At 37.9% G+C, this 15,277-nt stretch overlaps 1 protein-coding gene across 1 annotated transcript; it reads left to right on the forward strand.

Moving 5' to 3' along the window:
* Window positions 1-357: 357 nt before the first annotated feature.
* LOC113112517 (isthmin-1-like) lies at window positions 358-15,127 on the forward strand. The gene is made up of 7 exons (XM_026278166.1): window positions 358-1,098; window positions 1,273-1,536; window positions 6,627-6,842; window positions 9,253-9,526; window positions 11,707-11,850; window positions 11,986-12,075; window positions 14,005-15,127. The coding sequence occupies exons 2-7, from the start codon at window positions 1,399-1,401 to the stop codon at window positions 14,520-14,522; spliced, it is 1,380 nt and encodes a 459-aa protein (XP_026133951.1). The 5' UTR covers window positions 358-1,098; window positions 1,273-1,398; the 3' UTR covers window positions 14,523-15,127.
* The last annotated feature ends 150 nt before the right edge of the window (window positions 15,128-15,277 follow it).

Here is a 15,277-nt window from a genome sequence, read left to right on the forward strand (position 1 = left end):
ACTATAATTACTAAACAAAACCAAGCCTATAGGATTTTACAAACTGAAACCCATTAATCACTTTTAGTTAGTGTTTTACATTAAATTAATCATGTTTAATCACTCAAGTATTTTGCAGAAATAATGTCGAATTGAGTAGAATACTTAGAAGGTTTTGAGTTAGAAGTCTAATTGCATGTTTTATCCAGCCATATGTATTAATTACAATATTAAACAGTTTGTTCAGACTTGTCTTAAATTGGTTTACTTTTATTAATTGTGTAAGCTATAGACACGTGTGTGTGTGTGTTGGGGGAGGGGTATTGGATGTGTGGGTGTCAACTATTCCCAACAGGACAGATGAAGACATTTGGTGTTCTGTTGATGAGTGCACATGGGGCATGGTGGGACACGAAGGGTTAAATCGGTGGGGAGGGGAAGTGACAGCAAACCAAAAGAAAAGGGGGATATAAAAACACCAAAGGCTTCGTGGGCACGAGTCTGACTGTGTTTGTGCTGCTGGACTAAAGACACGGAACGACAGAAGGGAACACACGGACGCGCGCACACACACTAGTATTGAGCTGTGGTGTCGTGTGTTATTTGACAGCGCGTTTTAACGCAGAAGGTGTATGTGGATACTCTTGCGCAAGAGTAGCTCATACACCCTCTTGAGGAGGACAGCTCAGATGAGTTAGTCAGCGGAGGAACATTGGCTTATAGTGAACTACACTTCATCCCTAAAGACGCAGTGGCATTTGGAGAGGATGACAGCACTTTGCGCAACGCATAGGAGCGCAACAATGTACCCAAACCAGAAGTTTTATATTAGACGTGAAGGACAGACCACGAGAATTTGAAGTTGTTTGAACTGGGAGACTTTGTGTTTTTAAACATAAGAAGAATGCTTCAGGGTCTCAGACTTGTGTACTTGTGCCAGTGTACCTGATTTACCTGCGCACAAGTAAAAGTTTTTCCTCAATGAAAAAGTACAACTTTGTATCTCAACATCTGCTTGCTTTTCCAGTTTATACTAATGTTAAAGTAGAAAAGTAAATACCTCAATGGAATCGTACACACCTTTGGAGTTTGTGGAATTTACTTTTCAGTTTTTTAAAGGTAATTCAAGTTATTTCTGGATATCAGGATTATACCACATTTAAGAACAGGAGCTATAGATCCCTGGTCCGTTTTCAAACGTGGAGTGATTGGGCTTCTTTGAGATCATTTCTAGGCAGTTAATCTTTTTTTCCCGTGGGTATTGCTCTTCTGGACCCCGCGGTGGCTCCGCAGTGGTGTGGCGTCTCCTCGTCCGCGGCGGATCCGGAGATCGGATTATCTGCAGCGGCAGGAGGCGGCAGCGGAAGCCCGGCAGTGGCGGCGGTGGCGCAGAGTACTAAGAGCGCGCGAGTGAAGAGAATGCTGCGGCTCGCGGCGGAGCTGCTGTTGCTGTTGGTACTCATTCTTCTGACGTTACACATCACGGTGTTGCGAAGCAGCCCGCTGCAGCACGGAAATGACACTGTGAGCTCGGAGCAGGACTCGCGGTTGGCGGAGGTGAGTTAATACTAACTCAGTACGGGTTGAATTGTATGAAAACACGTCCAGATCATATGTCTCTCATATGATCTTGCATTAAGAAAGTAAAATCTATTTGCAAGACCATTAAGGTTTTTCAAATTTATTTATTTAATACCATAATTTGGGTTAATTTCAAGATAAATTCACAAAACAAAATAAAACACTCAAATAAATATCTAAATGTACTGTGTCGCCAGTACGAAAATATAATTTCATTTGACTGATTAGTTTATGTGCCTTACAGTAAATAAATGAAAAACATCACTTTTACAATCTCTGAATTGCATCACTGCATAGATAGATAGATAGACAGATAGATAGATAGATAGATAGATAGATAGATAGATATATAGATAGATAGATAGTAAATCAAACATAACATAATTATTGGTTATGTTGCACATTCATGCATTGTTTTTTTTTTTTTGTTATCTAGTTAGGTTTTGAAGCATATACTGTTGAAACTGAACCGGGGTTCAGACAAGGTCAGCGATGGTCTCTTTCTCTCTAGTTGACTAGCTGGAGGCTATCGTTTATCACCACTGGTCCATCAGTGTCACTCAAGCATCCTGTTATGTTCTTGCTTTAAACTGTGCATTTGCCAAGATTAAAAAAGGGGGAAAGCCAAATATAGATCCTACATGTTCAACGCATTTGGTGCACAGCATGATTGTGGCCCGATAAAACAGAGCAGGGTGACTTCAGAGCTACAGAAAATATTCTCAAATTTAGATTTGCTTTAATGCCGTTAGCCGAGATTAGACCTGGCTTTAATGAGTCTGTGCAGATTTCAGCTAAAAGAGCTCTGCCATCTGTTTACGGTGTAAGTGCAATTCTTCCAGAGGCCAGACCAACGGTCAAGAAGGCTTTGAGATCAACAGGGCTTTGTTAGGTGCATTAAAAACCCTGCGGATGGCTTTCTGATGTATTTTTAGCATGACACTGAGATGCTTTTGTCAGTCTGCAAACATTGGCATAACACCATGATGAATGTGTGTTTATCTATGGTGGCTCTCTTGAAGTGGAATATCAGCAGCAATGAGATTAAGCCGATCAGATAAATTATGTCTCTTTTATTATTATACAATTATTCAACAGCTGTCTGACTATTCAGAAGCTGAAACCCAAATGTTTGTATTTCAACAGTCTGTTCACTGGTTTTACTGAAGTCAGTGGCTGCTAAAGGAAGTGAATGAATCCCGAGCGAGTCTTCACAGTTTAGCCCCGGAGGTCAAGTGTGTGGTTTTGTGTGGAGTCTTGGGACAGAACTCACTTTTCTGGGAACACGTTTATGACATACACGGCTGTTGGAAATATGTCTGGAATGTACACAGACTCAAACATAACCAGGTCTGAGGAGAATTGGGGGGAGCAGTGAGGACCGGAGGCAGAAGAGTTTGGTGATGACCAATTAAGCCTCACTGTAGATTCTGATCTTGAAGAACATAATACACAGATGCAGTAAGAGAACCATCAGCAACAATGCAAATCTTTAAACAGTCGCCCTTTTTTAACTATTTAATCTATAGGATTTACAGTGTCATAGGCAATAATGTAATATTTGATGATAATATTTGGATTAAGAAAAAAAAAGATAATAATAATTACCAGAAATTAAATATATTGTATAGGCTAATAGATTAAATATTAATACCTTTTATTTTTATTTTTGCAAGATTTTTTGCACATCATTCATATTGAGGGAGACACGTCCTAATTAGTAGTCCTAATATTCACAGATCAGAGCAGGGTTTTCAATGACAATTTTTTTTTTAAACAAGAACCAAACTTGAAAATTGGGTTAAATAATTGTCTAGACAACAAGAAGGTGTGTATTTCCTCGCAGATGAAGTCAGAAAAACTAATATCTTACTACTTCATAAAGGTGTCGCATTGAAAAGCCAATGCAGTATGTGTTTAGCCTTCGTTTCCTGTCCAGTCTCCTGGGAAGACCTCCTGAGAAGCTCCTAATTGAAATGCTGTCATGCTCCTTAAGCAAGGGGAATGAAGAGGAAGCAGGTGGTGGAAGTAGTCTGCAATGTGACAGGGGCATCTGGATGTCAACCTTGTGTCTGTATTCCTAGTTAGAATCCCATGCGGTTTGAAGAATGGCGTGTAATGTCTTTGTAGGAACTGTAAAATGTTCTGTCATGACTACAGTTGTTCATGGTATCTTAGGTCCATTTATTCCCTTATATATAAAAATAATCTCCTGCAATCTGATATAACGGTATATATATATAATTTTTATTTGATCTTTTCAGTTGGATGGTTGTCTTATTTAGGCCACACACAACTGGCAAAGTTGCAAAAGCATTGCTTTAACAAGATGATTGATTAACGAAGTAGATGTTTTTTTAATGATATCTCGATGGCTTCTTGTTTTTTATATGTCTGGTAACCATCTAAACATAAATATTACATAAATGTCACTGACTTTCTTAGAACCAGCCCTTAATCCATTACCATCATGCTATTAAACACCAAGGGTATATTGTTCATTATTTAACACGAACATGCCCATGTTGTTTTGGCAAGTTTAGTTAAATGAACCAGTTTGGAGAGCGATTCAGGATTCAGGATTCAGATTTTTTTTTTTTTTTGACCTGAGAAGCTTTTTTTTCTATAGCTACTTTTTCAAAAGGGTGGCTTTACAGTAGTTAAACCACTTTAAAATCAAGTAGCTTGGAAAACAATAGTTTCAAAGTAGGTTCCCCAAAACTGTTGTACGATGTTTGTTTCCTTTACCTGAAGCGAAATGCATTCTACACTATACTACTGCTGTACACAGCACTCAGACAGCCAAATAAAATGGCTTGAGTGAAAAAGAGGGAGGAGAGAGAGACAAAAGATGGATGGTGCCCTTTGATCTTATTGTCTAGCTCAGTATGCATGATTACAAGCTACTTATAGCTGTCCAATTGTGGAGTAATTGCCCCCTCTGTGTGTATGTGACAGCAAACACATGCCTTGGCAGTCTGAAGGGAAAACAATTACAAACCTCTTTGACAGGGAAAAGCTTATTTTTTTTTCAGCCAGTGAGGCGCACAACAATTGTGCAATATGGGCTCCGCTCTATTTCTATTTCCAGACTAGAAGAGTGCTGGACTGCAGCCAGAACTCCTCTCTCGAGGGAAGACAGAAACTAGCCTTTGACATCTCTTCAAAACATACTAAAGAACTTTTTATTTTTTTACTTCATAAAACAGACAGGAATTTTAATTTTTGTTTGTTTGTTTTTTAGCCTCTGATCAGACAAGTGGCTGCACATATGAAACACAACAGAGGTCATGGGGGCAATATTATCTGTGGTTACAGCATTTATGTGGCCAATTGTAAATAGTTTACTTAATAATTAAAATTCTGTCAAAATTTACTGGTATTTTTTAATGTATATACATTTTTCAGGAAAGACACATTAAATTGATCCCAAGTGACAATTTATAAATTCTAAAGATTTACAAATGTTTCAAAAAGATTATTTCAAATAAATGCAGTTGAACTTACTATTTATTCCTCCAAGAAAAAAAAAAAGCATGGTTTCCAAATAAAATATTAAGCAGCACAACTGTTTGGATATTTCCATACTACAGGAGTAATAACAAAAAAGAAGCATAAAAATATCATGACAGTAATACTTACGATTCAAAGCCTTCTGAAGCAATACTCAAGCTGAACTCACAAAAAAATAAAAAAATAATAATAAAAACATTACAATTACAATAAATAATGATTTTTTTTTGTATATATTCTTTTAAGATACCAGGTCAGGCTTTTGGTGAATTGTCCCCCTGTAGACTTTAAATGGTGGGCTATTATCATGGTGCTCTCTCAAGAAAGTCTCTGTTGTGTGTGTTTATGTTATGGGGTGATAAGGAGCAATGTAGCACCTGTGGGTAATTAGGCCATTTGAGGTGAGATTGAGTGAGTGGAGCTGCTAATGTCTCTAATCTCTCTCAGTGTAAACAAACAGTTCTGAGCTGAGCTGGATCAAACCAGTATTGTTTCCCTTGATCTCTGTCTGTAAGGTCTCTTTTGTGAACATATGGCTGGTTAAAGGGGTGTTAAAGATAAAGTCTAGGTTGCAATCGCACCCTTCAGGTGGAAAGAAAACAAAGCTGGTGTTTAGGTAGTCATATGTAAAATAGTAAGTGTTTCTTGTCATTGTCGAAAAGTTTATATCTTAAAGTCCTTGATCTTCCTGTTGATTAACTTCCTGAACAGATTCAATGAACAAACCCTCCTGAAAAATAAAATAAAAATGTTGGTTAATTACTGGTCCAACGTTGTCTACCAGCACTAACCAGGGGTGCATTCCCCAAATGCAATTATGGTTGCAAACTCCGTCATTAACAATAGAGTTCAATGGAACTTGCGACCATAATAAGCCAATGATGCTTTTTGGGAAACGCTAAGGTTGGCCATGACTTTCAAAACCCAGCTTATGGTCAATTTTATAAAACATCTAGAGCAACTAATGATCATAGATGATTAGCTTGAACTAGCTTAAGAACACCATTGCATTCTAATGCACACCTTCTGTCAATGCAATCTGACTGAGGCTTGCGTGAATTGAGCATTAGCCACATTTAACCACCATCATCCATATTTACTCTATGTCGGGAAGGTGCTTTTTTTCTTGCTGGAAAGTTACACAGTGTAAATATACTTCTACTCTGAGTCTGACATCAATTGTAGAATTTCCCCTCAGGTCAGGGTGGAAACAAGCTGAAAATTGAGATTAATTTTTGAATCCGTGACAACAAAGAGTCAAGAATTATATACAGAGGGATGATTCACACTCAACAGCTTCCTTTGACATTTATCTTTGTTCAGAAAGTCTTTGATTATCTGCGACCCAGCTGGTGGGTCACACAAAAACTGGGTCACAGGTTTGTTCTGATACAGAAGGGAAGAACTAAATGCAAATAAAAACAATAAAATGCAACTTGCATATATAGTTAGCATGATAAAAATCATTCAAAATGTAAAATATATTTCTGAAATGTCGGGGGAAAAAACAATTGGTCTAATTTTTCTATGGTTTCTGTTATTGTTTTATGCAGAATAATGTCAATGCAGAAAGCAGTTCCTCAGTTAAGTTGGGACTGGGTGACAAACAGTCCCGGGTGCCTCATATTCCAGCGTCTCAGCCCTGGGTTCAGAGTCACGGGACAGGGGGCAGCCTGCAGAGAGATGGACCAGGGGCTTTTCTGCTGGACCTGCAGAAGTTCCCTGATCTTTCCAAAGCTGATATAAATGGGCAAAACCCCAATATTCAGGTAGGAAGATGCTCAGAATCCATGTGTTTTCCTTAGATTTACCGAATCACTTGCAATTTTCACACCTGTCCACATAATATAATATTTAGTGTTCATGTATTATACTTTTTTTCTCAGCACGTAATTAACACATTGTGTAGGTTCTGTGTATATTCTATATGTCTTGGTTAAAAAAAAAAAAAAAAAAAAAAACAGACCGTAAGACAGTAATAACAATAATATTGTGAAATATTTAAATTTAAAATAACATTACTCTATTTTCATATATTTTAAAATGTTTTTTTTTTTTGTGATGCAAAGCTGAATTTTCAGCATCATTACTGCAGTCTTCAGTCGCATGATCCTTCAGAAATTATTGTAATATGCTGATTTGCTAAAGAAACATTTCTTATCATTATCAGTGTTGAAAACATTTGCTGCATTATATTTTTATGTAAACTGTGATTCGCTGTCATTCAAAAGTATTCTTTTATTCAGCAAAGACACACTGAATGAAACAAAAGTGACAGTAAACAAACTGAAATGCTGTTCTTTCTATGAATTAAATAATTCTGAAAAAAAAAACGGATAACTTTTTTCAACATTGATTACAATAAAAATCATTATTAATAATCGAGCATCTATAATAATGGATAAAATCAGATTTTTTCCTATCCCATTGGCAAATAATTTTTAAGCACAAATCTAACAAAATAACTATTTGCAACTGAGGTAAGGAATAAACTTAGAATTTGGGTAAATTAAATGTATATAAAATTTAAGAAAACAAAATACTGAAAGATACTGTATATTCTCTAATTATTTTACACATTTTGCTTCTCAAAAAATATATCTAGGTTTTAACCATGGTTAGATTTTTAGATGTATTAGACAACAAGTTAAAAATAATTGTTAAGAAATGTTTTTTTTTTTTTTTTTTTTTTCTGTGGACAAACAGCGACTATTAAATGAGACATGGCTGACCAAGCACAAGTAAAATCTCAGCAAACAGAAAGTTTCAGAAAGCCCTGATGCACATCAGCACTTCTTTTCAAGAAGAGAGCCTTTTGGTCCCCCTGCTTTCTCTCTCTTTCTTTGCACACACACACAAACACACAACCTCTAGCATTCACCTAGCCGAGTCTTAGTAATCACATACACCTGCACAGCACTGGCTGCCACCTAATCCACCACAGGCCTGATCTACATCAGAAGTTAAAACGTGAATCGTAACCAGTAATGGTTAATATGTTTTAATATGGTTAATGTTTTAATATGGCCGTGTGTGTGTGCGAGAGAGAGAGTCTCGGGGGTGGGGGGTGAGGGTATGGGTATCTTTGATCCAAAGCATCATCTGGCTTTCATGGTCTTAAGGAGGCTGAGAGGCCCTTTGAACTTGATGTTTAGGTTGAGAGAGCGAGAGAAAGAGAGGCTATAGAGGGGAGCCCACCCCTTGCCCCAATCTGGGAGGCACATGTGTTATTGGTGGGGTGTTTGGTGGGGGGGTGTCACTGCAGAGTGGCTGCTTCTCAGAGCGAGTCACGGAGCATGACCATGACCTAAGCCAACGTCCATCTGGACCTCCAGAAGATCATACTACCCCTCACTGTTTGATGTTCCATAAAACCCTCTCTCAGAACAACAAACACCCTTGGTCTGTATGATTATTCTCAACATGTGCAAGTAAACAAATTAGATTCGCAATAAAAGGGACCGATGCAGACCGCAGTGTTTGATTTAGTTTTATAACACAGCATGAAATTACTGTTTTGAAATGTGTCTTACAAAAGGAAATTATTGGAGGTATGATAGAATCAAATGGTACTACCATAGTACTTTATGTATTTTATTTTTTTAAAATCTCTCAGTAAAGTAATTGTATACACTTGAACAGCCATGTGTATGAATGAATACATTTATTTAAATCAAAATTATATATATGAAAATATTATTAGACAAATCATAAATACAGTCAAATCAGTATTAATATTTCTCAGTTTTCTCTTATTTTCCTATGATGTAAAAGATGAATGTTCAGCATCATTACTCCAGAAATCATTCTGATATACTGTTAAAACTTCCTATTAAATGTTGAAAACAGCTGTGCTGCTCAATATTTTGGTGAAAACAGAGTTTCTTTTTTTTCAAGATTCCTTTACGAATAGAAAGTTCTAAAGAACAGCATATATTTGAAATATATATATATATTTTTTGTAGCATTATTGATGTCTTTACTGTCACTTCTAATCAATGTAATTTGTCCTTGATGAATAGAAGTATTCATTTGAATTAAGGATTATTTAAGTAGGCATGAATATCTTAATTCATATTATATATTTGAGGTTATAAATCCCTGCAATAATAATAATAATAGTAAGTGAAATTTGCCCCATTAAACATGTCTAATGATGGTATCCTTTAAAATCTTTAGGTTACCATAGAAGTGGTGGACAGCCTGGAACGTTTGGAGCCAGAAAAGGGAATACGCAAAGAAAACAAGCCTGGCAGGGCAACTCCTAACTGGAGGAACTGGTGGCAGCACTCGTCTTCTTCGTCCTCATCTTCCGCGTCCACCCCAAAAGGGCCCGACGAACAGGATTACCCCTACGAGAGCAACACGGAGGACAGCAACTTCGTCAAACCGCTTGGAGACTGGGAGCGCAGAGGGTCTGCTGGCACAGGGAGCAGATCCCAGACTGAATACGGTGCGTTGCAGACAAACATGTGTATTTCTTAATGAAGGGCTCTGCAAAGCATAAAAATGGGATGCAATCTGTAATTTGCTTGTCAGAAGATTTACGCTGTCACTAAAACAAGGACATTGCTTCTTAGGGAGTCAGTGATTGTAGGGTGCTTCCTGTAAGAGACAGATTCATGTGTGGAAGAGTCTGTCTCCATGACAGAAAACACTCCTGAACATCAAAGCAGGAGAGAGAGAGAATCCAGATCTTTCCTTCAGTCTAATAGCTGTTTTTTTGTCTTTTTTGTCAAAGTGGAGTTAAATGAGTGAATGTGTGTTGCTGTCAGAGACTGCACTTCCTTTCAAACGCATTCTTACCGTGTCACCACTTGCCTAAACACTTTTGCTTGAGAGGAACTCTCTTTGAATTATGTGTTAAGGTAAACCCAATCCAAAGTTAAAAATTCTCTATATAAATGTTCCTCATGACTAACACGTGGTCTTTTGTGGCCGTGACTCATTCTTGAGGGTTTGCCATATCTGCCCTTGACTGGTTCATTCGTTTCCATTAGCGGTGTGTGGGGAGCTGTGGCTCGTGTGGGTTTCAGACATGTTGTTGCATGTGAGTTGGCCCGCACTCGACTGTGACCATGCAGTTTAACGGTGCTGAAAGCAATGGTGTGTTTTTAAGACCAAAGGTCTTTGTTTTTCTCTCATCAAGGAATATAGATTGTGGTGGCTTGGTTGGTTTGTGTGTATATACACTACCAGAAAAGTTTGGAATTATGTAATGACCAAACGAAATGTTAAACAAATAAAAACTTCCTTATAATTTAGTCTTTTCAAAGTAGCCACCCTTGGTTTGTCTGCTTTTCTTTCATTATCTGATTGAAGAAAGAAAAAAGTAGTTTAAGAAGTTTAAAAAGTAGTTGGAAATTGGCTTGGCTTATTCATTCACCCACTCCCATGTGTATGAGTCAATTAGAGAGGTATGCTAATGGTATAGGCCAGCAGACAGAGTTTGAGTGTCTCAAGTATTTGAAACATAAGGTCTGTATTAGATCCTATGCAATGGGACAGTAGAAGATAACCTGTAATTGAAATCAGGTCATAACACTCAAGTATCAGTGAATGTGTGAAATGTAATATTTTTAATCGCGATTAATCGCACGATTGTCTGCGATTAATCACATTGTTTTGTCACAAAACTAATGCATGCAAAAGTAGTGTATTGTGCACTTCTTTCATTGAAAAGAAAGCCTACTGCTTTATGAACAAAAGAGCAATAACATTTGGTTTGCAAACACTACACAAATAAGGTGCTTTTTTACAGCAGTATTCCTTTTACATAGTAGCAGTTAAAATATTTAAATTCTTAACTTATAACATTACATTTAATATTAAAAAAAGCTATTTGTCACTGCCAGGACAGATTTTTTTTAGAAAATATTTTATAGTTTGTTATAGAAAAACAAGTTATGCCCAGAGTCCAGAGCCTTGATCATAACATCATAACAGGCACCTTCCTGTTAGAGACATACAGGATGTTTTTAAATGGTAAATGGACTGCATTTATATAGCGCTTTCAACAGACCACATGGCCATCCAAAGCGCTTTACAAGTTACCTCACATTCACCCATTCACACACTCATTAATACACACCCTGGTTCATTTAACTAATGTGATCGCTCTGTTTAGCGATCCCTGGCTCGGCTGGAAGAGGTGGGCAAGAGCACGGTTCAGTTATATCTAGATCAGTGAGTGTGAACGCTAATCGTGATCTTCTGATAAATGCTGCATGATTGCATGAATATTTCTGAGCGGTAAAAGCAATAGATGTGTAAAACAATATATTGTGAGAGGGCCGTGTGTTACCCAGCATCCCATACGACTCAAAATAATAAACCACAAAATACACTCCACTGTGCTGAGCAAGCTATTCTCTGATGACTTCACGTGCTGTCGGAAACTTCCTATTTCCAATTTATCAATTCGTGATTACAAGCTCTTTTGCATTCTTTTCTGTTAAAAATAACAGTGGACAGTGGTTTGTGAATGCTAATGTTTAGCCTAAATAATTTGATCCCCTCCTGTGATCCATGATTTGTCTGTATGTGTATACTGAGCCAGTGAGCAAAAGATTTCCATAATAATAACGCGTTAACTTGCCCAGCCCTAATATAAATATATTACCTCTATTATAGACTACATAGACGGGGACGGTGACTGGAGTGGTTGGGCGCCATGCAGCGTATCCTGCGGAAACGGCAACCAGAAGCGGACCAGATCATGCGGCTATGCCTGCACAGCCACAGAGTCACGGACATGTGACATGCCCAGCTGCCCAGGTAAGGAAGGCTTTCTTTGAACCATCCTTTGGAAGTTATACAAGCAAAGTTCTGTTCCCAGATAACCAAGTGGCATATGCAACCAAAACATACTTTGAAATAACCTCACTGAATGATCCACTTTCTTATGTACAGGTATTGAAGATGCTTTCAAGACAGCAGCGACAGAAGTCAGCCTTCTCGCTGGCACTGAAGAGTTTAATGCAACTGAGCTCTTTGGAGTTGGTAAGTTTTTTGTAACTTAACACCACCTGGGTAACCAGTCACTAAAAAGCAAGCAAAACAAGTTCCTAACTCTATAATTGTACCCTTTTAACCTCTATATTGTGCCAAATTCAGGCAGAGAGAAAGCAATACATATCAGCTTTCTAATACACCAATAAAACCTACTAGCTTACTATCCTAAATGTAGGAAAACCTATAATAAATAAGATTTCTTGAATTGGTAAATGCTTCTTACATACCACAATGTTGCTACTGCATCCACAGTTCTACTGTTGTAGTCTTGCTCGTCAACAAATGAGCCAAACAGCACAACTTGTGCAATTCATACATGAATATGACCTCACTAGTTGTACTGTATGGTTTTGATTCATTAAAAAAAAAAAAAAACTCATAAGATAGGTTCATTCAGGAATCTTAAAAATTGTATGTACTGTTTTAAGTCAATCAAAACCATAAAGCATGACTAATGTGTTCCAATTCCCAATCAAATAACTCTTTAAAGTGCCCCATTATGCAATTTTCAAGGTTCCTAATATTGTTTTGGGAGTCTCCTACAACAGGTTACATGCATGCAAGGTCAAAAAACACTAGTTTTCTCATAATATACATTTCAGTTCACCACATTTATCAATGATTCATAAACTATTTGCACAAAGCAGTTTCTAAGATTCAGCCTTTCTAAATCCCTCCTTTCTGTGAGCAAACTCTGCTCTAATTGGTCAGATAGCACAGTCCTTTGTTTTGGACTAGCCCATAGAGTGCTTGTCAGAAATGAAATGCCCATTGCCATAAATGAATGATAGCTCCAGAGAGAATATATAGAGAGAAAAGATGGTATCGATTTTACCTTTGAGCCCGAGTGTGATGATTAAACGTCTAGTTGACCAACCTGACACCGATTGGCATGGCACGACAGGAGCAGTTTGTGGTATTGTCATTGTCGTCATTTATATAGGTGCACATGTGGGGACTGTATCAGAATGGTGAAAACCTCTGGAGTGAACTACTGTGGTATTGTTGAAAAAAATTGTTAACCACTGATTTTTTGCAGCCTCATCATTCGGAAGTGAAAATAAAAAGTTTTGCATCGTAGTACAAAGCATCTTCTCGACATGATGTTAACCACATGGAAATCCTACACTATTTGAGTAGGGGGCCAAGTTGTTTGCGGCAGGCCAACGTAGAAACATAGGTGGGCATTAGGAAAATGTGTTACCCAACGACATGTTGCCCTTACAAAATTTCTATTCAAATTCCTGATTTCCGGATGACTGAAATTTTTGTTTTTGTTTGTTTAACATTTTTTTATTTACAGTGCATTATTGGCTTCACAACTTTAAAGATAGCTTACATTCACATACAGCTACATTATACACTGGATGAAAGGCAAAATTAAAAACGGCATTATAGGGGCACTTTAAGCACAAAACATACTTTGTTTTTGTATGCATATGCTAGCGGTTTGAGTCAACACATGTACTCACATGTACATCTTTGTCAAATGTAGCAAATGCAGTCTTTATAAGCTTTCCATTGAAAAACAGCGATCTGTCGTCGACGCTTGAGGCTTAGATCTTTATAATGATACATAGTTTGTCAAGATTCAATTTGTCCTGTTTCATTTAATCTATTCATAAACACTGACACGTGCGAGTTTAGGGGTTTTCAGGACGAGGGCGTCAGGGTGCTGGCTAAGAGGTTAAGCAAACTGATTTATTTCATCCTACAATAGTGTTGTAAAAGATGTCTGTGTTTTACCAAACTCTCTATAAAGAACTAATGTAATTATTGGCATTAAATATTTCTTCATCAAAAGTACTAAGCGAATAACCATCGGAACTATTATGGAATTAAAATTCCTTTTATCTCTAGCCATCGACAGTACTGTATATCTGTGATTCTGACTGAGATGTTGGATATCTTCCTCAGATACAGACAGTTGTGAACGTTGGATGAACTGCAAGAGTGAGTTCCTCAAGAAATACATGAGCAAAGTGGCCAACGACCTGCCCAGTTGCCCCTGCTTTTACCCAACAGAGGTGGCCTACAGCACCGCAGATCTCCACGACGCCACCACAAAGCGCAAGTTCCGCTGGAAGGACGCCAGCGGACCAAAGGAGAAGCTGGAGATCTACAAACCCACTGCTCGCTATTGCATCCGCTCCATGCTAACGCTGGAATCCACCACACTGGCAGCCCAGCACTGCTGCTACGACGACAGCATGAAGCTCATCACACGAGGCAAAGGAGCCGGAACGCCCAACCTCATCAGCACAGAGTTCTCCGCTGACCTGCATTACAAAGTGGACATCCTACCATGGATCATCTGCAAAGGTGACTGGAGCCGCTACAACCAGGCTCGAACTCCTAATAACGGACAGAAATGTGCAGAGAACCCTCAGGATGAGGACTACTACAAACAGTTTGAGGAGGCCAGAGAGTTTTGAGCTGATGATAGTATGAACTTTCTAAAACAGAAGCAGAACTCATTTTGAAAACTGGCTGTGTGATTAAACAGGACTTGCTATGAGAAACAGATGACACAGCCAACAACAAGCACAGAAGATCTTCATCCTCCAGAACCTATGGTTGGTCTTTTCAGGGTGTTTTCATGGAAATACTAATACCAAGTAAATAATTTGGTTCTCTTTGTATTGTTTATCTATAATACTTGGGTATCAGATTTTTTTATAAGGAATAAAAGGGGAGAAAACTAAATGGAAGTCATATCAGGAATCACCCAACCAATGATCAGCTGACAGCGAGAGAACATGCAGTGGGAAGCCCTCTCCTCAGGATTCTTGGACAGATTCAAGGATATCGCATACAGTATTAAGGTTCCTGTGTAAACATGCATATATTTGTCTAGTTGGATGAATAGAGTTTCTATATAATGTCCTGTTGTATCACTTTTCCTTTTTTGCTAAAAACAACAGTCCTGAATAATTCTTGCTAAATATTTATTGAGTCATAGTTATGTGTCAATGGTAGGGTTTGTGCATATAGATGTATGGACACATTTTGTGTGCTAAATAAATAGTCACATTAACCATCAAATGTCACAGACCCTCAATGTGTAAGACTTGCAGGAGATGATTCCATAGGAACTGCATAGGTTGAAGGGACCTTCTCTGACAGTCAAATAAGATCCGTCTTCAGATATTAAATACTAAGCCATTTCACAAGACTCTTGTTAGCTCTA

The sequence above is a fragment of the Carassius auratus genome, chromosome 13, assembly GCF_003368295.1.
Source record: "Carassius auratus strain Wakin chromosome 13, ASM336829v1, whole genome shotgun sequence".
In the NCBI taxonomy this organism is placed as follows: domain Eukaryota; kingdom Metazoa; phylum Chordata; class Actinopteri; order Cypriniformes; family Cyprinidae; genus Carassius; species Carassius auratus.

Bases quoted from the DNA above. Each gene is read 5' to 3' on its own strand.
- LOC113112517 (XM_026278166.1), top strand. From the start codon at position 1,399: ATGCTGCGGCTCGCGGCGGAGCTGCTGTTGCTGTTGGTACTCATTCTT. The intron at 1,537-6,626 runs GTGAGTTAATAC...TGTTTTATGCAG, and splicing joins AGGACTCGCGGTTGGCGGAG to AATAATGTCAATGCAGAAAG. The intron at 11,851-11,985 runs GTAAGGAAGGCT...TCTTATGTACAG, and splicing joins TGACATGCCCAGCTGCCCAG to GTATTGAAGATGCTTTCAAG.